This window comes from Coturnix japonica, chromosome 5 (genome assembly GCF_001577835.2).
Source record: "Coturnix japonica isolate 7356 chromosome 5, Coturnix japonica 2.1, whole genome shotgun sequence".
In the NCBI taxonomy this organism is placed as follows: Eukaryota; Metazoa; Chordata; class Aves; order Galliformes; family Phasianidae; genus Coturnix; species Coturnix japonica.
The window spans coordinates 6,659,223-6,680,459 of NC_029520.1; the positions used below are offsets into that span (position 1 = coordinate 6,659,223).

The following is a 21,237-nucleotide window of genomic DNA, read 5'->3' on the forward strand; positions in this document are numbered from 1 at the left end:
GTTCTGTTACTTAAGATGAAGTCTTACTGAGTGTCATTTAAGTCTGTTTGATAGGAAGGCTAGAACCATATTATAGGTTGCAATTACTCATCAAAGGAAAAAGTTTCAGAGGCATATCAAACTCTATTTCTTGTTATCATGTCATTTTGGTTCCTCAAGTGTCACAAAAAATATGTCAGAATGTACACAACAAGGTTGTGCGGAGGATGAAGAATCCAGCTGAAACAACACTGATGCTTTAAAAAAGGTCTCAGATGGGTGATGGTACGGAGGAAGGATTCAAAATTACCATATTGGACAAAAATCTGGCTTCAGTTAAACAATTCATGCCTCTATTCATGTGAAAATGTAATTATTTGAATCAGAGAAAAAAACAAAACAAAATAAACAAAAAAACCAACAACCCAAAAATTGTTTAACAGGAAGGACTGATAGACTTTCTCTCCATCATCTGATAACATGGGCATTAAAACTCGCATCTGTCAGTATTGTGTGCTGGCTATCAAATACTCCTTTGTAAGTAGAAGACTGACTCAGTACCTGGTATATCTTGTGTCCTTCTATCCCTAAAACTTGCTTAGCAAGACCACAATCCAGTCAGTAATGAAACTTCGCACAGGTTACATAATAACCTATTAATTCAAGAATATTTTATTTAGTTTGAGGATACATGTGTCTGTTTGAGGCTTAGAGCCTCACCGTATGCAGTGTTTGAAAACACTCTTGACTCAGAACTGAAAAATAAAAAGCTTTCTCTTGACCCCACTTATGCCAACTTGAGAGCTGCACTGTACTGCTTAGGTGATTCTTGGGTTACAGATTAGTACAGAAATTCCTTGTGGGGTTCTAGGCTCTGGTTCAGTCTGTCTGTTCTTGTCAGAGTGTACCGTGAGATTGATCACTATAAAGATGTCAAAAGGCAATAGCCCAAAACATGTTAGAGAAAGGAATAATTAGGAAACGTTTTTATATGTTTTCTTTTATAACTTTTATAACTATAAGACAGGACATGGAGGTGAGTGAATCCCTAAACTCTTGTTGAGAAGTGCTTTTATCAGGTGAAGATGAGGCAGAGTTTTTTACTTTCTAAAACCTTTGAAAGTGCATGAGTGATAACTGATCACAGTAGATGGCACAAGGAAACTACTCAGAAAAAGATATGAATGAGCAAGGTCCTAAGATAATGTAAACTAAACAAAATGGTCTTGTATTAATAGAATATTACATAGCCTCTATAAAAATACCAGCTTTATTTTTAGTTGTTAGTCATGCTCACTGACATCATTTGTGTGTCTGCCACTCATGAGAGAAGGGCCATGGCTGATGTAAAAATAAACCTGGTAGCTTTATGCAGGTTTCATTCAAACATGAATGAAGAGCTAGCTTCATTCCCCATTGAAATATTTTTACCATATTTTGTTTCTTTTGCATTTTGTACGGGCCTAGAATTCCAGTGCGATAAAACTAATTCAGTCTAAACAGACACACGGACATATACAAACAAAATGTAAAGTATGTGCAAAATACACTTTAATAATCTTTTGGATTCATAATAGTTAATTCTTAAACTGTTACTCAGGTGGCATCTTTTATAACAAAACCCAGATATGGATAAGGCAATGCTTCTAAGCACTTTGTGTGTGAAGAATTAATTCTTTTCTGTGTCTTGAAGACAAAGAATTACAGAAGGATGTATGCATCCCTGAGAAGGTTACCTGTTATTCAAGTCTATAGTAGCATACCTTGTTGTAAAAGTAGTAGATTCTACCTCTGATCACAACTCAGCACAGAGCAGACAATCTCTGGTCCCTTAGAAACAAAACAATGAAGTTGTTTGTTTGTTTTTTCCAGAAACAATGTTATATTACGACATATCTGAAATGGACATGAATTACCTCTTACTGACTAAAGAAAAAGTTAAAGCATTGCTATTTGTGTCTTTGAAAAACTCTGAAGCCTCTTCTTGCTCACAGTTTTTTTCTTCCTGTCTTTCCATTATTATGTGTTTTTATTACAGCTTGTTTATTTGCCATGTGATTCCTATCTTTCTAATTTTTGGGTCCCAGAGTATTGTCTACTCTCTCCTAATGGGTGGCTATTAACTCTAAATTTTTACTTCTCTCTTTTATTTTTATTGACTCCCATGGTATCACCAACCCTTCTGTTTCATCTGGAAATACATGGGCCAGTTCTGAAAAACACTTGGTTTCTCTGTTACTGAGATTAATTACATTTTCTAGTGTTCATCATCTGGAAATATGGGAGCTTTTTCTGGTATCTCCAGTGTATTCCGACATATTTTTTGGAGGGGAATCTTGTCTGATGCCTCCCATGCAGGTGCAGTCTGTCTGTCTGAGAGGATTTTAATGCAGTCAAGGTCCGCTCCCAGATTCTCTAGTATTAGAGAAACAGAAGTCATACAGTAGTGATGACTCGAGCATCTGTTCTACCAGAAGGTCATCAGTTCTCTGCATTAGAAATACTGGCCCCTGCAATACTACTTTTACTTCAGTGTGCAATCCAAATATATCACTAATATTTTAATTTCTTGTAAAATCTACTTGTAAGTCGTTTTGAAAAAGAAAGATTATTAAACACCTGCTGTGCTTGAAAATATTGCCAACAGACAGTGTTCATGGGTGGCAGAAGGAAAGTTGTTCTCCTGGGCTTTTGCATTTGTTAGATTAGTAAATAAAATACCAGAAAGGGAAGGGCTACATAAGTATATTTTGTTTCTTCAATAGCATTTTGTATTTTGAGTGCATGAGCAAGGCAGCAGAATATAACCTAAAAGGCTTGCATAAGGATTGTTATACTATGAAATATGAAGGATGAAATTAATGTGAAATTAACCTTGCTCAGATTCATTGGTCTCCTTAGTTTCCTTACTGTCTCCCGACTTGATCAGTTTGATTTAAATTCCTAGCATAAATAGTTATGACACATCACAGATAATAAACTAATTCATTTCTTTCAGTCTCTCTTACCTGAAGGAGACAGAATTGTGCTTCTAACTGGTAAATCAGAGTTATATGTGACAAACACATGGCCTTTCTCTTGCTCAAGCAAGAGTGCTTGCTTTGCTCAGGAGGCTGCATGAAGAGGGTTAGGATGTTCTTACATCTTCAAATCCCCATCATCTTCTGTAGAAACTGACCAAAAGCATTCAATAGACACAGAATACCAGTGAGGTGAGCTATGAAATGGATATGAGCACACTATTGTCATCTGACACAGTAGTATAGTCTTCTGATCTAGGTTGGTTTGGAGCTACTTCACAAGTTAATTCTCTCTGCTCTGCACTCCCCACACTTGTAGTTTGGCATTTCTCTGGAGAAGAGCAAACCTGGCTCCATCCTCACCTTCTTCAACAGAGATAGTGATAAAATGTACAGAACTAGAGATTTTCCCATTTCTTGATTCTAATTTCTTCAATATTCAAATCAGTACAGGAGGATTATTTTGTGCAGTGTTTTCATATGTACTCCCCTTTTCTCAAACTAAGACACATACTGGAACTGCAGAAAAGATAGTAGCTTTGTAAAAAGTAGTTCACAATGGTAAAGAGGAAGAAAAAGTGTACAATTCTAGATCTTGACTGGAACAGCACGGCTCATTCAGTTCCATTTCAGTTGAGCTCTCTTTCCTCAGATTTAGAGGATTAAGGGTAGATTACTGCATTTGTAGACTTTGACGTAGTGAGTGATTGCTCTGTTAACAATCCATCATTGTGAACCATCTCTCAAGCCAGGTCCTCTTCTTGAACACTGTTTGTTTTCTTTCTTAACAAAATACAGGTGATAAAGGTGAAAAAAAAATGCTGCTCTGAGTCAGGATTTAGCCTGGCTTTGACTGTGGCCATGTTGGACACAAAAATTTAAGCTAATGTTCCTCAGCCTTCCCATCCTTTAGTGATAGGGAGGGAATGGGACACAACCAAGAAACATGAAGTTATCAGAGTTTAACAGTTAGTCCTTTAAAAGAAATCAGAAAATACAGTGGTTGAATTACAGGCCAGTAAGGTAGTTTTTCAGATAAACAGTAAAGGTAAAAGGGACTACATAAATTTGATTAGATTAATCCTAGAAGTCACAGATGATCACACATTAGTTTTAGAGGCAATACTGAAAGTTAAATATAAAATCTGAAAGTGAGAAATATCTTCTGTCCACGTTACTTCCCCAGTTTCAGTTCTTTGTGATGTTCCACAGGCAGAGATGGGGAAAGATTGCTGAATTTGCTTCTCCTCTAAAAGAAATGCCTGTGCAGCTACTGTTGAATCCAACTGCTCAGGTCAATCATGCAAAATCATTAACTGCGGATACACAAGGCTTTCCTTCCAGATTGTACGTGGACTGCACAGGAACGTTTTCTACATGGCAGCTGGGGCTTGTTTGCATGCTGGAGGCCTTAACATGATTATATCAGTGCTATAGACAATTAGTTCCTTTCTAGTAGTGTTGCACTCGTCTCAAGATATGTCAGTCTCTCTTGATCATGTATTTTAAAGCCAGAAATGATCTGCCCATAAGGCAGAACAGACAGATCCTGTTCATTGTTAATGACAGGGAGGGCAGGCAGGATATGTTTCTGGAATAAATGAGGATACATAAAGAAATGGAGTAAAATTTAAACCAGATTTGCAGAAAAAGGAGAAAGCAAGAGCAAGTTGTAATATGAGCTGACCTCCAATTATCTTGCTTATAATGTATGCATCAAGATGCACTTCAGATGCAGAGAACTGTCACTCTGGAAGGTAACTGTCATTTAATTTACATTTCTCTTATTTCTATGAAAACATAGTTTAAACCTTTAACTTTTTTTTCCTACTGAAATGTACTTAGAGGAAAGAAGTTGCCCATGTAACACAAAGTTAAGAAAATAGATTTGTAAGTTGTAACTTTTTAAAGGTAATTTTTCAGCAAAACTGTCTTTCCAGTGCAACACCTACTCTTGGAGCAGTTATGTCATTTGGAAGCTGTCCTTCCAGAGGGCAAATAATTCTGCAAATTTGCATCAAACAGGTGACACTACTAAAAGAAAAAAAAAAAAGACTATAGTAAATGTTTCTGAGAGAAATAACTTGCTTTTTTGCCCTTCAGAAAAATAAAAACCATAGGGATTAATTTAAAAACATCCAGGAGATAAATTGTTGCTATCTACAATTCAGAGGAAAGCCTTTTACATTTCATTAGGTAAATAGCACTCTTTAGCAATAACTGAACAATGGTTTAAAGGTAAATGACATGGTCAAACTGCATTATGAATGGAAGCGGCACTATCATTGTTCCTTACAGATGAAATTTTCTGCTTTCCACTGCAAGTTCTAGAGAGCACCCTTAATTCCTTTTCTCACTAAAAGTATTCAGATCTTCAGCTGCACATCATCATAGCAAGCATATTTACTTTCAGCCCTTGTGGCTCTTAAATCAGCATAGACTAGTTCTGTTTTCTCTCAGCTTTTTTCTCTCAGCTGTAGAAATATTAGTTTATCCTTTAAGTTCCCAACTATCTGTGTTGGAATACATGAAGTATTGCCAGTTTTTATAGATACAAGAAATTATTTTATTTTTGACTCCTGCTTCAGAATTTCGTATTAGTGAAGCCACCTGAGATTTATTGAAAAGATTATTTCAACTTTTTTTTGGTAGTGCAGAACCCACATATTTATCTCAAATATTACATTTTTAGTATTAGGCAGTATGCTATCTCCTCCATTTCACCAGTAATTTGTCTTGTCTCAGTACATCAGTTGCATCTCTGGCTTCTCCACATTTGCCTCTTGCAGTTCCACTGGGTTTTCCTCTTCTTAATATCCATAATGTTGTATTCTTTATATAAATATTATCATTTTATTTGTAGATTTAATTTCTTGACAAACTTAGACGAGAGTGGTGAAGGCTGGCTGCATTCTAGCAGTACCTCATTTTCTCTTCTACCTCTTTTCCATAGATGTTAGGCAGGTCTAAGGATATTTGCTTCCCTCTTGCTCTTAGCAATTGCTGATATTTAATAATCCATGCAATAACAGAAAAGCTTTTGCTTTCTGGTAACCTCATTTTGCCTTGTATTCACAGATGGACTTATAAAACACATTCTTTTTCTCATCTTGGCTTAGATGTTTTATCAGCTGCTGCTACTCTAAATGGATATCCGATATCCCGACTTCTTTCTCACTGTTCAAATTCTTTTTGGGCACTGAAATATCAATTTAATTTGAAGCATTTCTGAGAGATTAATGAAATATTGAGCTAGAGAAGACGTTCTTAATTGCTAAGTAGTTGTTTTTCTACTTATCTTGCTAGTTTGTGAAATCAGGACTGAGATTCACTTCTGAACTCTCCTCAACAGGAATCTACTACTGCTGCATTTTGCAGTTTCAGCTGATTGGAAGCTTGGGTGCACAATTGTTATTTGAAGTGGAATCAGTGTACAATAGAACACTACAATAGATATAATATCTATATGTATGTTATTAATTATGCCTCCTTATGTATCTCATATGTGAGAAATGCGCTCAGTTCTTATGTGAACAGAGAATACATTCTTAAAAACATATTCAGTGTTGATAAATACCCAATATATACAGGATGAATGAACAGGCTTCTATTTCTTTCTGAGTTATTAGATTGATTTTCTGTAGTAATAAACACAAACTTCTCAAGAATTACTGGAATTTATAAATATAATTTTATTAATTATATCCCAAATCTGTACGTAATAATACTTCTATTTATGTACTATTTATTTTATTAATAGCATTAAAGTACAGTTCAGGTTTCTTTATTTTCGCTTGCATGAGAGGCATGGTGATACAATATTTTCTTCTTATCTAAACAGTACCAATAGGTCTTAGCTAACAAAAAGAAAAGTCATGCTAAACATTTTTTTATTTGGCTTCCTTCTCACTGCAGAGTAGTTACTGTGTTGCAAAATCAGTGCTCCCGCCCATTAGCCTCTTTCTAGACAGGTTTAGGTTTCCTCATACACGTGAAGTTGGAGAAGTGCTTGATAAACAGTATTTTTGAAACCCACACAGGAGTAACATTTTGCTTTAATGGATTTTTTCTTGGGTTTAAAATGTACTTCCCATTGGAAGTGATTTGTGAATAAGCAGCTACTGGAATCTGTGCATCTGAATATGCTATACTAAAAAACTAAAAGTTTACACATTTAAAAATATTTTTTCTCACAAATATTTTTGTTAATAGACATCCGCGCTTCATAAGCAACACCACAAATATCTTAGGACTGCATTAATGACAAATAAGGTAAACATTTTATTTCAAATACTGTTTTTACTGATCCTAATTTGTCAGGCCAGGCTTCTTACTATTCCTTTAGTAGTCTCAGAACACTCTTTTTTCCTCTAGCATTGATCTGATTTCCATCTGAGTCTATAGTAGTGCAAATCAAGTTCAGATTCAAAGCCATTGAGTCACAGCAGTTCCACTGATACAGAATTCAATTGCAGTCAGGCTTTGGGACTACAATTTTAAAGCCTGATAAGGCATGTTTTAACAGAGCAAAGAGCGCTTATGCTGGAGATCATCAAAATGGCTCTGAGCATCGTAATATCCCTAACATACCGCAATACTCCACAGAGATCTTCTTGGTTGCGAAAACCACATGCATATGTTAACACAGAGACAAGCTTGGGCTAATTAGCCTTGATTTTTCATCAGGGCCAGTTAGCTTGGCTGGCTTAGCAAGCACACTGATAATGGAACTGTGCTGCCTTGACTTACATGAGCCTGTTTTTGGTAGCTCAGGGACCTCCACACTGAACACTGAGTTTTGTACAGATGTACTCTGAAGACCTGCGCTGTATGACTGAGCTACGTTTCCAGCCAACCTACTTTGAAGAGCAACCCATGATTTTATTATTCTTTCATATGCATTCTATTAAAAAAATGGAAAGTATATTTTTAATAGAACATTTATGTTCTTTCAGCGTATGTTATTAACACAGTGATTAGGAAGAACCTCACCTATAATTGCTTAGTAAAAATATGCATCATTAATTTGCTTTTTCTTCCATTGGAAACTCATTCTGTCCCTATTTTTATTATCTTCTACTGAGACAGATCACTAAAATGTTTCAAAAGATATATACATTGGGTACATTAGCTGCTGCATACTCAAACTATTCAATTATGTTACTTAACCTATATTACACCTCTGGAGTTACCCACTAAATAAAATGGCATGTTTCCTTAGGAAGTACAAAACATATGAGATGTCTCTCTCTACGTATACATATATATGAAAACCCAGTTTCAATATGTATTCAGTTTTACAGTGCATTCATCACTTCAGCTTAATCTGAACAGGCAAGACTCATTTTTGGTGTTAATATGACCATGCATTTATCCTTGACTAAAACGGCAATGCAAAAAATGTAAATGGAAGGGATTATGTAAGCGCTGAGAAAACATCTGATAAAAATAGTTTTGGGCAGGAGTTTCAAAGTCTGATTAGGTTTGAGTTACATTTAAAGTTTACTCTGTGCTTACTTTTGCAGCACTAGAATTTAAGTTATTGGACAGTGTTTGCTGTTAGGAACATAATATTCAATTATTATTGAAAAGTTGTTTAAATAATCTTAGTTTTTACATCAGAGGGGAATAAAAGTCTAATGTTTCCTATGTTTCTCTATATTTAGTTTTAAGCATTGGAGAAGGTGGATTCTGGGAAGGCAGCACCCGGGGACATATTGGATGGTTTCCTGCAGAATGTGTTGAAGAAGTTCAGTGTAAACCAAATGAAAGCAAACCAGGTAATCCGTTTAAGTCCTTGTTGAATTCTAACAATGACAAATGTGATGTATTGGACAAGCAGAGGCAGCTGGGTGGTAGTATGTTATACAGCAGTGTGTTTGTGCAATATTAGAAATTGGAGAATTAAATAAAGCTGAGCTGCTGAATTAAAAAGAATATAGATAGGTTTATTGATTAGATTTTACTGGATGCTATCTGAGCAAACAGTCTTTCTCATGAGGGATGATGCTGTGAAGTACTGTGAAAGCTGTTTCATAGAGCTGTATTTACAATTATTGTAAAGTTGTATGCTGTGCTTTATCTTTATACAGTATGAGAGAATGACTAATTAGACAAATAATGGAAGGAAAATTGATCAGTCATCTTCCCATCTAAAGCAGTCATATAACGTATTAAGCTCTTGTTCACAGAGGTATTGTTTCCTCTGTTGACCTTTTACTAAACTGTAGAGGAGACATTTGTTAGCAGGATGGCCCACGTACATCCTTGCTGATAAAAAATGAAATAGAAGTCTCCATTATCCTACGCTTTAACAGCCACGAGTAAACCAATAATGACTTCAGGCGAGCAGTCTTTACATTTCAAGTAAAATAAAAGAAACATATGAACATTAAACATGCTATTTTAAGAATTACCTAGCATCTCATAATTTCTTTCCTTTTAAGAATTACGATATGAGGACATACTCTCTAATTAAAAGCTCATTTTACATGAGCTCTAGGAATATAATTAATGTTCTCTACAAATGTGGGCAGTTCTAAATTAGCTATTGATGTGTTTTGGTTCTCTGATGTATTGACTAGGAACTTCCTGGCACTGCACAGAAAATACCCTAAAATTTATGCATAGTATTATTCATTCATGAACATCATTATTTTATGTGTGCCATTGTAAACTGCAGAGACATACTTCTTTTACTTCTTGCATGTGCACTAAGGTATATATATATACTAGTTTGAATGGAATAGAATTGAATGTACTGGATGGGATAATGTTTGTAGGATTTTAGAATTATTTTAATTTCCTTGCTTACAATGGAAGCTGAGGTGAAGTGAAAAGGTTGCTTTTATAGTACAAAAACCATGCGAATGAAGGAATGAGGCATCAGAGACACTGCTCAAAGATAACCAAGCACTACATGGAAAGGTTATCCTTCCTCATCCATTTCCCTTTTAAGGAATAATTAAAAAAAAAAAAAAAAAAGAGAGAGGAAAAACCAAATCTCATGTTTGGAGAGAACAAATTCAGCTTGTAGAATAGTGAGAAAATAGTTGTGTATCTCCTCATGGGGCTTAAGAAGAAATAAGAATTTAAAGAGCTGGAGGTACATTAAACACAAGGAAGACTGAGGCTGGAAATGATGAACCTAGGAGCACTGGAGTTTGTTTTCAAATACTGGATAAGAGAAGGAGAATAACAAAATTGGAATTCAAGTATGTAACATTTTTCAGAAATGTTATAGGAGAGGAATAAGTTCAGTCTATGTGAAAGATAATCTACTGAAGAATCGCACACGACCAGTTCTGAAGGCCCTCTTAGTAACAACTTGTGGCCACTTGATTGGAAGATTTCAGAAAGATTTAGTCTGTGGAATAAAGTTGTCATAAATACCTTTCTTGGTTCTATTGTTGCAACTCTGCATTTCATTGGAACAGTGAATTTTTGTATCAAAATCAGAAGAAAATTCTGGAGAGGGAGATTATGTGAAGTTCTAAAACATGAAAGGAGTTGTAAATCTTCTTTAGGCATATTCAGTAGTTTTGTAAAAAGAAAGTAATTATATCTGTTTGTCTCAGATCCTTAAAGGTCTTTTCAAGAAATAGTGTAGTAAGTAAATTCAGTTTATCACAAGATTGTTTTAATATATGACAAGAAAATAGTGCTTTGATCAGTCAAAGGAAATGAAAATTAGGAAAAAAATTGTTTTGATAAGAATAAAAATGTTACCAAATCTGGAATTACTCAAAGAATATAAACAGAAACATCTTAGTGTTTTCTGACATGAAATTCTGAAATCTTACACTACATAGTTGGTACAAGAGCAGAGCATTTATTGTTGTTGGTACCTATTGTCTTTCTGATTGTTCTTCAATTTACTTGTTGTAAAGTTTTAACATGAGCTGAAACTTGTGCACTCACATATTTTCCTGGGCTGTATGGAAAAATGTGGCTTTCTTCCCTGCACTCAAAGTCACAGGTAAAGTACAGTACATGCTTCTCTGTACTGTGAGCATAAAATATGTCAAATCCACAATATATGCCATATTGTTATTGAAATATGGTATGGACTGAAAGCAGCTGATCACTGAATTGCTCTATGCAGTTAGCTTCATTCCTTTTGCATAAGAAACAATGGGAATGAAAGGAGAAAGCTTTATAAGCAGAAATCAGCCAGTACTCCCTCTGAGTACAAATGCAAAATAATTTAGAAAAATGTGTTAGGCATGGTGAAAAGATTAGAAATTAAATTAGGTCTGCTGGGATTGCTGAAAGAACATGAGCTGAGAAACATCATAAACTTGTGGAAGTTGCAAGAATTTGCATCTTGGACTTTGCAATGAAGCAGAAGTTCTTATGATAATGATTTAGTAAGTAGATCATCATAATGTGTAGGAAATGAATCTCAAACTCAGCTCTTTTCAGACCAAGACCAAAGCAATAGTTTCTTTTTTGCCATAAATGAGATTTAGGAACATTTTTTCAAACAACTTCCCTTTGCTATCAAGTTTGAATAATTGTTTTTAATAGTAGCTTGCCATTTGCATGCCAAGAATGAAAGAAAAAAGAAATAGTTCTTGGAAAAAACAAACCACAATTAAACACTGCGTGCCCAGTAAAACTGGCGGGCAGGTGTTTCATGTCATGCTGATGTATAATCTCACCACAAAGACAAGTTCAATTTTCAGGGAATTTCATTGCCATCCAGACTCTTTTCTGGAAGTAGGCAGCATAGAAGGACACCTGGTTCCTGCAGTCTCTTGAAAGATACCATGCCAGTTTTGCAAGTTCTGTTTTCCAAAAAAAAAAAAAAAGTCATATTGACTGACATTAATTCTATACCGCTTCTTTAATCCTTCATTAATGGAGACAAGTAGGAAATATTCCATTATTTTCCTAGGACTGATGTTGGGCTTACAGGATTTTAATTATCTAGGTTGTCTCATTTGTGCTTTAAAGCATTGATGCAAGATCAGTTTTCTTTAACTTTCATAAACTTTCCTTAGAATTTCAAGAACAAATGAAAAATGAACAATGATGGCCTGCTGTATTCCTTTGCTTAAGAAAACTTACAAATGCAAAACCTTCATGCCATCTTGTTTTAAACAGCGTAGTTTTAATGACCGTATTTTAACATTTTTCTGAATCTTTGTTTTATTAACAAAGTATTTTATATAAATAATAAAGTATTTATTACTTTATTTGTTAAAGTCCAAAGCATTCCTTCAGGGAAGACTGGTGCAACAACTTTTGTTTACTTCTAGCACAATGACAGAATACAACTGTTAGATATTTTTTTCTGCATTGACAGCTTTCATCTGTTTTTCATGAATGAACCAACTCTGATGTCAATCTTTTTTATTCCTAAATATGTGAAGGGGATAATAGAATTCACCCTCATTTAAAATAAATGAGGGGATATTTAACTAAGTTGTTTGGGGGAAAATTCTTCACTCAAAGGGCAGTGAGGTCCCGGCACAGCTGCCCAGAAGAGCTGTGGGTGCCTCATTCCTGGGCAGTCCCATTTGCCGAGGGGCAGCCCTGCCTATGTTAGGGAACCATACTATGGTTCTGTAGAAATAGACTGTTTGCATGTGTGCCAAAGTGTTCTGTGTGGATTAGAATAATGTTCTGCAGGAAAAGACTGATACACATGAAATCCAAGTTAACTGACATTTATGTAAATATGAGGCTTTATCTTGTGCTGATAGAGATCTTAATAGGATTTATTAGTTAAGTAATGCAGCACACAGCAACACAAGTCATTTTGGATCTCTGGCAGCAATAGTTTGTATCCACTGAGAACACACTACGTGACCTAGATGAATTGAAAAGCTCTTCCTCTTACCAGTTTATTTTCCTCTTAAAATTTGTATTCATTCTTAATATAGGAAGAATTCCTACCTAATACTTTTCAATATTAGGTGAAGTATGAAATAAGTTGTCCTTAAAATTAGCAGCCTCACCAATAGAAGGATACTGTAAGAATAGTTATTTTCATTTGCTTTTCTTCCATCACTCTGTCTTGATAGATTAAATATAAAAATGCTTTCTGTTGGATTTGCAGACACTCCATGTCCTTCAGCACTCATGTATAAATTACCTGATTGCTTGTAGCTGAGGTGAACTATCATTCAGTTTTTTACCAAGAAGTAATCTTTAATTACATTGTCTTTAATGTATATTGTTGCTTCCTACTGTGTTCTCGCCCTAATGAAAAACTCTTAGATTTTACAGATGATACCAGAATGTAGGCAGACTCAGCATGTCTTTTCGTAATTCTTGCTTTAGAAATTCTCTTTTACTTCTTCACTTCCTCAGTGCACCTTTCCCTGAGTTCTTTGCTTATCTTTCATACCGTCTTTTGAGTTATTTTTTCACTCAGCAGTAACCTCCATGCATTTTTTTATCCTGTGGCCTTAGGGTATACATTACAAGTAGTTGTAGCATGTCTAATTCAGAGAATGAGGGGAAGATTTGACATATAAAATCTGTACTTCACAATTCATATAGTAGTTGATTTCCTAGCAAGCTCATTTTACTTCTCAAACTTTGTCATTTTCAAATTCATATTTTTAAATTTATGTTAATGTTAAATTTAATAGTCAGTTATCTAAATCCCCTTTTATTTTGACCTCAAATTTACTATGATCCTATGTTTCAAACTTATACTCTTAGTACTCAATTTCTCAGTTTTCTATCCATTTATTATTATTATTATTATTATTATTATTATTATTATTATTAAAGCTGCTTTACTTATGAGATCCAGCTTTTTTTAATTTACAGTAGTATTATAGATACTATTAGACATCTTTTTAGCTGGTGATTTTTGGACACTTGGTGTAATACTATAGAGTGACTATCAGGTTTTGATTTTACAATATTTCTGCTTGTTTATTTTTGTGAAATTGTATTTTACATTATTCTCTTTGCACATGCTTACGTATAATGGCATATGGAGTGTGATTTTTCACCTGCCAAAGAGGTGTTTTGCTGCTACTTCTGATATAGATAAAATTAATGACTGTCTACATCAGCAAGTGGTCCAGCTCGAAGAAATCAAAGCCAAGGAGTGAACCCCACATTCATAATGCAGGAGCTCTGGGGGCTTATTTCAAACTAGACGTATTTCAGATAAGTGGTTCAAACAGCCACTAGTGGCATCTTTCATTTAGTTTCCTCCTAAAAGAATCTTCAAATGTGCAAACTTTGAGCCTGCTTAGTCTAGTGGACTTTTAACAATGTGGGGTGCTTCAAAGCATGTTTCTTGCCCAGGCTATAATGCTAATGTAGATGCTCCCATGCTGACCTCTAGTGTCACTGGTGCTCAGAGCAGATGCTATCTAGTGTCCAAGGTGGGCTTTCTCTCTCAAAATATCTGTACCGATACTTTCAGTACAGCTTGCTCTTGTGTTCTTAGCAGTGTGAAAACACAATAGATTTTCCAGTAATAGAACATTTCCCACACCTGTTTTTTACCCATGTAATCATACACAGATGCTATAAGCAGAAACTGTACTTTTCCTCATCCAGCAGTCCCTCTGGATTTCAGAAGCAACCGAGCAGGTTAAAGTTGTATTAACAGAAGGAATACTTTACTACACAGACTGCTAAGTCCAGGATACAGAATTTACTATATTACACATTCTCGGTATTTAACAATATGCATTCAGTAAAAACAGATGTATTCTCTATTTCTGCTGCCCCTTTTTTAAGTAGTACGACACCTTTGCAGACAGTGTAGCCAGACAGGCAGCTAGAAAATTGATTTGCTTTCTTACAAGAAGAGATGTTTCCTTGTTCTGCATTGAGGAGCTACATTTGTACACATAGCTAGTGGCTGCTCTGTCCTCTGTGGACATGTTAACAAATTATACCTGAAACTTTTCTTCCTCTTGCCTACTGGATTAAAGTATCTTTATCTATGCTGCCTTCTAGAACAGTTGATAACGTTTTTTTGTCTGCTGAAATACACCTAGGAACTGCTTGGGAGAGTAATGGTTGGCATAAGGGGAAGTTGTGCCAGGGACCCACTAACAGTAAAATGGGGTGGGTAGTTATAAGTCAGAGGGAAAGTTGTAGCCTGAACTGTGTCCTGTATGGACATATTTAGGCTACTGAAGTTCTTAAAAAACAAACAAACAAACAAACAAAAACACCTTATATTCTTACATAGCTGACAGTTAATTTCAAACATTTCCTGTTTAAATTTGTGAGGAGAATGGGTGCTAGAAAATTCAGGTTTTACATTCCTTTTTTCTCTTTCTTAAGCATCCTGGGATAATGATACAGTGTACTATGAAAGAATATCTTACTGGGTGTGCTCTGTGAGGCAGGTGAACACAGAGCATGCAAAACAAGTAAAAAAAATTTAAGCACAAGATTGCCACATATGTAAGTAAGTTTATCATTGTGAAAAAATAGTATGATGTGGAAACAAATTCAGCCATGTGAAAATAGATGAAAAGCTATATCCTTGTGGTTAAAGACACCAGTCCTAAACATGTCTTGCAGTTGAACAGGTGTGTTTATGCAAGCTTACCCCTGGTGATTTGAGGAACGTTGTCCAGCTATCAAACCTGGTACCCAGAGCTCAAAATAACAGGTCAAACAGTATTCAATTAAGTTCCACTGCTTTGAAGTATACTGCCCAAAGTTCTGACCTGTAAAATACACTTTTTTGCCTTACTTCTTTATTTTGTGTATTTCATTCTATACTGAATGTATATTGTGTATACAATGTCATTGTGTAGAACTAGATCTGAAGTGCTCTCCACAAGCCCCAGCTGATGCAGGAACTTGCTGCAATAGTATGCAGCCAGTTCTGATAACACTCTGTAGCTGAGAATGCAAATCAACTTTAGTTTTTGTCTTGAGTACTGGAAATTTAAAGAATGAACCTCAGCAAATTTCTGTACTTTAGCTTTGCTGAGCAGAGTATTTGTGTTCTCAGTAATGATAAACAGCAGTTTGGGAAAAGACTTCTGAATGAATCATCTCTCAATAATAATGCTAATCTGGAAGCAGAGGGAATTCAAGAACTGTTTTGGTCTATGAACCAGCTATAGGATGGAGTTTTATGCTTCCCTCGCAGCCTGGTGATGGGTACACTCACCTTTCCATTCAGTGCTCTTCTTACCAAAATATAATAAGAAATCCTTGTTATAATTGTAGTATTATAAGAAGTATATCTGTCCTTTGGAAGATTGAGTCTACCAACTGATTTCGCTAGCTGGCTCATCTCTCCTTTCACATTTTATTAGGAATATATATTTTGATATTCTCTTTCCCATATTAATAGCCCTTTTATTCTTGATTAGTTATACTTGTTAATATCTCGTGATTATATGTTCAAATATGTTTGACCTTTGCTCCTTTTATAAATATCTTAAATTATAGTAGAAGTGGATCTTTAGGTTTTTTTTCATTCTGTTTTTTTGTTTTTCTTTTTTTCTGAAATCATTTTTAATAAGTATTCTCTGATGCAAACATAATTTATCTGACAATATAACTTCTGTTAAAATTATTCTGTGCATGTATTGGAATGAAATCAAAGGTCATTTTTCATTTAACTTATTTTCAACATTTTCTTTTTCAAACCATCTACTTGAAATGGCTGACATAAAGCAAGGCAAATCTTAGATCTCTGCATATTCTGAAAGTGTTGATAAATCATCATTTTCTTCTGTTTTCTCTGGTACTAAATGACACATTTGGGTTTTTTCCCCACTCTTATTCTTAATGGTTCAGATTAAAGGCTTGACATCAGAGCCTTAAAACTCTTTGAAACACTCCTCAGTTATCTAAGATCAAATCCATATTAATTTAAGGAAAAAGACAGAGCATCTACTTATAATAATGGCAATGCTGGATGTGATCAAGAAAACGATCCCCAAATAGCAGCAGCTGGTAGATAATACATATTCTGATCTTAAATTATGTCACTGCTATTTGCTTTCATACCTGCCTGAAGCAAGAGAGGGGAAAGGGGCCTTTTCCTAATAGATCTGTGAGTATCTGATGGGGAGAAAATGATTTAATAATGTATTTCTTGATGATAGTAACTGATCATAGTATATGTAGAATGAAAAGCAGCATGTTACATTGATTCTCTGGGGGAAAAACAAAAACAAAAACAAAAAAAAAACCCCAAAAAATAACAACCTAACAGCAACAAAAACACCATGAGTTATTATATTACATAGCATTTTCAACTTTTATTCTGTAAAGAAGACCATGTAAGTGTAAGCTTTCCCTTGCAAGAAAGCTATGTTAATTTTACTGCCAAATCAGTACCAAAAGAAATACTGATATCAATCAGAAAATCTGGAGTCCCACCTTTCCTTGAGTGTACAACCAAACTGGTGAGATAAGGCTTTCAATTTCTTCTACATCATTTTAATTTCTTCTAGATCGTTTTCTCTGGAACTTCTTTCATGGGCCAGATAACCTCTAGGCAGGAATCCGTTCAGTCTCTCAGGTGGCCCTGGATACAGCTGAACTTTGCAGAGAAGAATTGTTATTCTAGGTCCTCACACCATCTCCTTTCCATCCATTTCCATTGCTTTCCCTGTTTGTCTAACTTCTCACAAACAGATTTTCATAGGTATCAGCCACTGTCCAAATTCTGCCCAGCAGAGCCTGAAGGCACAGTCAGCACAGCTGTAGCAGATTTTCTGTGGCACTGATTTTAAGGGCTGGGCTTTGAGACATGCTGTGCTTACTCAGGCAATCAATACCCCAGAGTGTGTTTATCTAGCTAAGTGAAAGACTATCATATTGATATTGATAGCCTTATTCTTCAAACCATGGACAGGTTATTTGCTTTGGTTTAATTAAACAAATCTGAATAAGTGTTTCTAGTTCTGTACTCAATTGTAAGGTTTGAAGTTTTAATGGTAATAGAGCTTACTTGCATTTGGAATGGAGTTTGGTAATTTGGGTTTGCTTACTGATCTGAGTGGAAGATGCTCACAAACAATCTTAACCCTCAATTCAGGCTGTCTTGTCAGCTGTCTTGGCATGGAAAGAGTTGGGTTTAGACAAAGGGCATATGTTAATTGCTGTTGTCTGATGAAGCTACTGTGATTGCCTCGTGAAGAATCAAAGACTGCAGAATTGTTTAGACAGCAATTTCTAAACAGGTTAAGGAATGAAGTACTTACAAAAATACAAGAAATAGCTGTAAAGTCAAGGTAATTTTGATTTTTAACCTGAAAGAACTTCAATGTCCTGTTTTGGGGCTTTTTTGCGGCAAAAAATAAAAAATTCAACTAATATAAAAAGACACAGGAAGCTATTGTTTTTAATTAATGTTTATAGATGTTATGTACATTTCAAGGACTGGTTTCATGATATCCAGAAAGACATTTAAAATTGTTATGTATTTTGGCTGCTTTCCTGGCACTAACATAAGGAATTATATTTAATTATCTTTATGACAAATTAGTACTTTGAGGAAATTAAATCTAATATATCTTTGTCTCTTTTATCTTAAATTTCCTTACACACACACGCGCGCACGCAAAAGTTTGTGGAGTAAAGGTTAACAAGAAACCTGTAGAAGTTATATTCTTTTTTATATGAATATATATATTCATTTTTGGCTGAATAGTTAAAATGTTGGATTATATTAGCTGAGAGAAGTACTTGTACTCCATTAGATACATTTCCGTGTAATGATACACTGCAGGAGATGGAAAGCCTAAAGTTAGGTGACGAGCAGAATTATTTGCAACAGCATTATAATGAAATATTGAAACTATCGATGCTTCAGGTTGTGCTGTGAATGTGCATAGGTGTTATGAAAGATAGGCATGGCCAAAACCAAAATGTATTCATAGAAACAGTCCAGTAAGATACCAGCAACACTGAGAAACAGAAAGAGCTTGGAAAGTCTTGGCAGTGGAAAGATGTACTTAAAATGGTTCTATGCAATGAGTCTTTCTTTGCCAAGGTGTGTGTGCTAGAGGTAAAGAAAAGGAAGGGTTTTCGTGCTTTCAGCTCATCTGCACTAAACAGATGTCGCTTGGAAAGTGCCTAGGCACAAGAATCACCCAGCATCTCAGTAAAGCTTTAAATAAAGTTAAAATTCATGCAGGCACGCTCATAACATGGCTGTGTGAAAGACAGAGATGTACCCACTTTTTTAGTTGCTAAGTAAGCTGTGTTATATGGTTATAGTTAAATATCTCTCATGTGTACAGTGTTTTCTTTATAATCACATCCATTTTGGGTGCAAATACTGTGCAGCAGTATTGTCTTTTTCTATTACAGCTATTTTCCATTCCCAGTTTCCTTTCCAAGTCTTTACCAGCACAATGGTTTACATGGCCACACTGTGTATGGAAAAGGCAAAACACAGTGCTGCAAAAATTTTAGCTACTATTTCTATTCTGAATGTTATATCTCTCATATAGCTTAGAAAAACAATTCCTTTTACATCTAATATTAACATATTGGTCAATTATTAAAAAAAAGGAAAGAAAAAAAAAAAAGGAAGAATTACCTATACCTAATTATAAATTCCTGTAAGTTACACTCTTACTTTATTTGCTAGGACAGCATTGCTGCAGTCTCATTTAAGATGTGGAAGTGAATAGTAGTCTTCTGAGTGAAGGGAAATGCACATATGTGCAGGAGTTGTGCGAGGCACTATGAAAAGATCACAAATCTATTTTGCTAAGATTCTGAGACAGGATACAGTTATGTGCAGCGAACAAAAACTGTAAGAAAAATCAATGCCAGAACTTAATCATTTATAAAGACCAGAGGATGTTTTAAAAGAATGGTGATTTTTCTTGCCCTAGAAAACAGAAGGGCAAATTGTAGATAAGTGCACTGCGGAAATAAAGGCTTAGATCAAAACCGGAGGAGAAGCACAAGACAAAATTAATACAGAATTGTAATCCCTTGATTTTTTTTTCTCTTTACTGCGCTATCCTAGTATTTATCTATCCTAGATGTAGGCTGTTAGCTGCTGACAAAGTAATACTTGCAGACAGAAAGAAAATCTCGCTAAAAAGTGAAACAGAAAAGGATTCTCTTGAGATAAGGAACTCCTTTAGCTGGAAAAGGGACTTGTAGTGTTGCTGTAATTCTTTGGTGATGACATCTCAATATCCAGTTAAAACTCTTAAGACTCTGTGTCCCCAAATATTTTTTGTATAAAGCTGTCAAGTAAAGATTATGTTATTTTTAAAAAATGATAAAGACTTCTTTAGCTCTGGGTCAGTTCTTGGCCTTACTCTCTCCATTCCTGTAATCATGTCACAGTTCAGCTTTCTTCTCCTAAGCTTTCCTCTTTGAGAATTCCTCTTAAGTCCCCTCAATATCCCCAGCCTTTTGAGTTGCATTGAAACTCCAAAACGTTTAAATTTCCTAACTTTTATTAGACATCATTTTTTCAGGTAAGAGATCTGAAAATAATATATCAAATATATATATATATATTAACTCTTTCATTGTAAGTGAAATTTGCATGAAGCAGAATACTGACAAGTATCACACTTTTTTACTCTCCAATAAAGTAACTAATTCCCTGTTTTTGTTTAACTTTTCTTATTTACCCCATAAGATATTCTATCAGAGTGAGAAAATATTCCTGCTGAACAGCTTAGCACTTATTTCTCTCTGCATCAAATTCCATTTTCCAAAGATACTGTCTACACTGTGGTATAGAAGGAACTATTTTTAGGAATGGATATCTTCAGGTCCCCACTCCCTCCAAACATATTGCAATGCTGTTAGAATGTGCAGGTGCTTGGTAGCACAGAAAGACACATTACTAGACCTAGAATTCTTGTAGCTTGGGGTGGGAAGTGTTTGTAAGACTGAAGAGAAGGAAAAAACATACACCTGAGAAGAATAATAGCTGACATGGATGCAAGTGCTGTTAGTTCTGTGTATTTCAGTACACCGCTACCTCCAGCTTTCCTTCTGTTTTATGTGTCTATTTAAAGGTGCACTTAGATGCTGCTAACCTGTGAAATATACGTATATAAAATTTGTTTTTCTCTTAGTATGTGTGTAAAACTCCATGTGACTTGTTTCTACAACAATGACTGATGTTTCTAAGTTGAAGTAATATTGAAACCAAGTTTGTGCTCAGTCATGCTTCTATCCATAGGGAAAGAGAGTTAACAAATGTTAATGAATTTCTTATCCTCACTAAGCAGGAATTAATTTTGTTAGCACATATTTTCTTGGTTATCTAATAAGTGCAGGTCATGATGAC

At 35.1% G+C, this 21,237-nt stretch overlaps 1 protein-coding gene across 7 annotated transcripts in view; it reads left to right on the forward strand.

Moving 5' to 3' along the window:
* Positions 1 to 21,237, forward strand: part of SHANK2 (SH3 and multiple ankyrin repeat domains 2) — a 325,477-nt gene that overhangs the window by 127,500 nt on the left and 176,740 nt on the right. For all 7 annotated transcript variants that reach the window (XM_032444759.1, XM_032444760.1, XM_032444761.1 and 4 more), the window contains one exon: positions 8,666 to 8,779. In XM_032444759.1, coding sequence (XP_032300650.1) covers positions 8,666 to 8,779 — 114 coding nt within the window. The remainder of the gene's footprint in view (positions 1 to 8,665; positions 8,780 to 21,237) is intronic.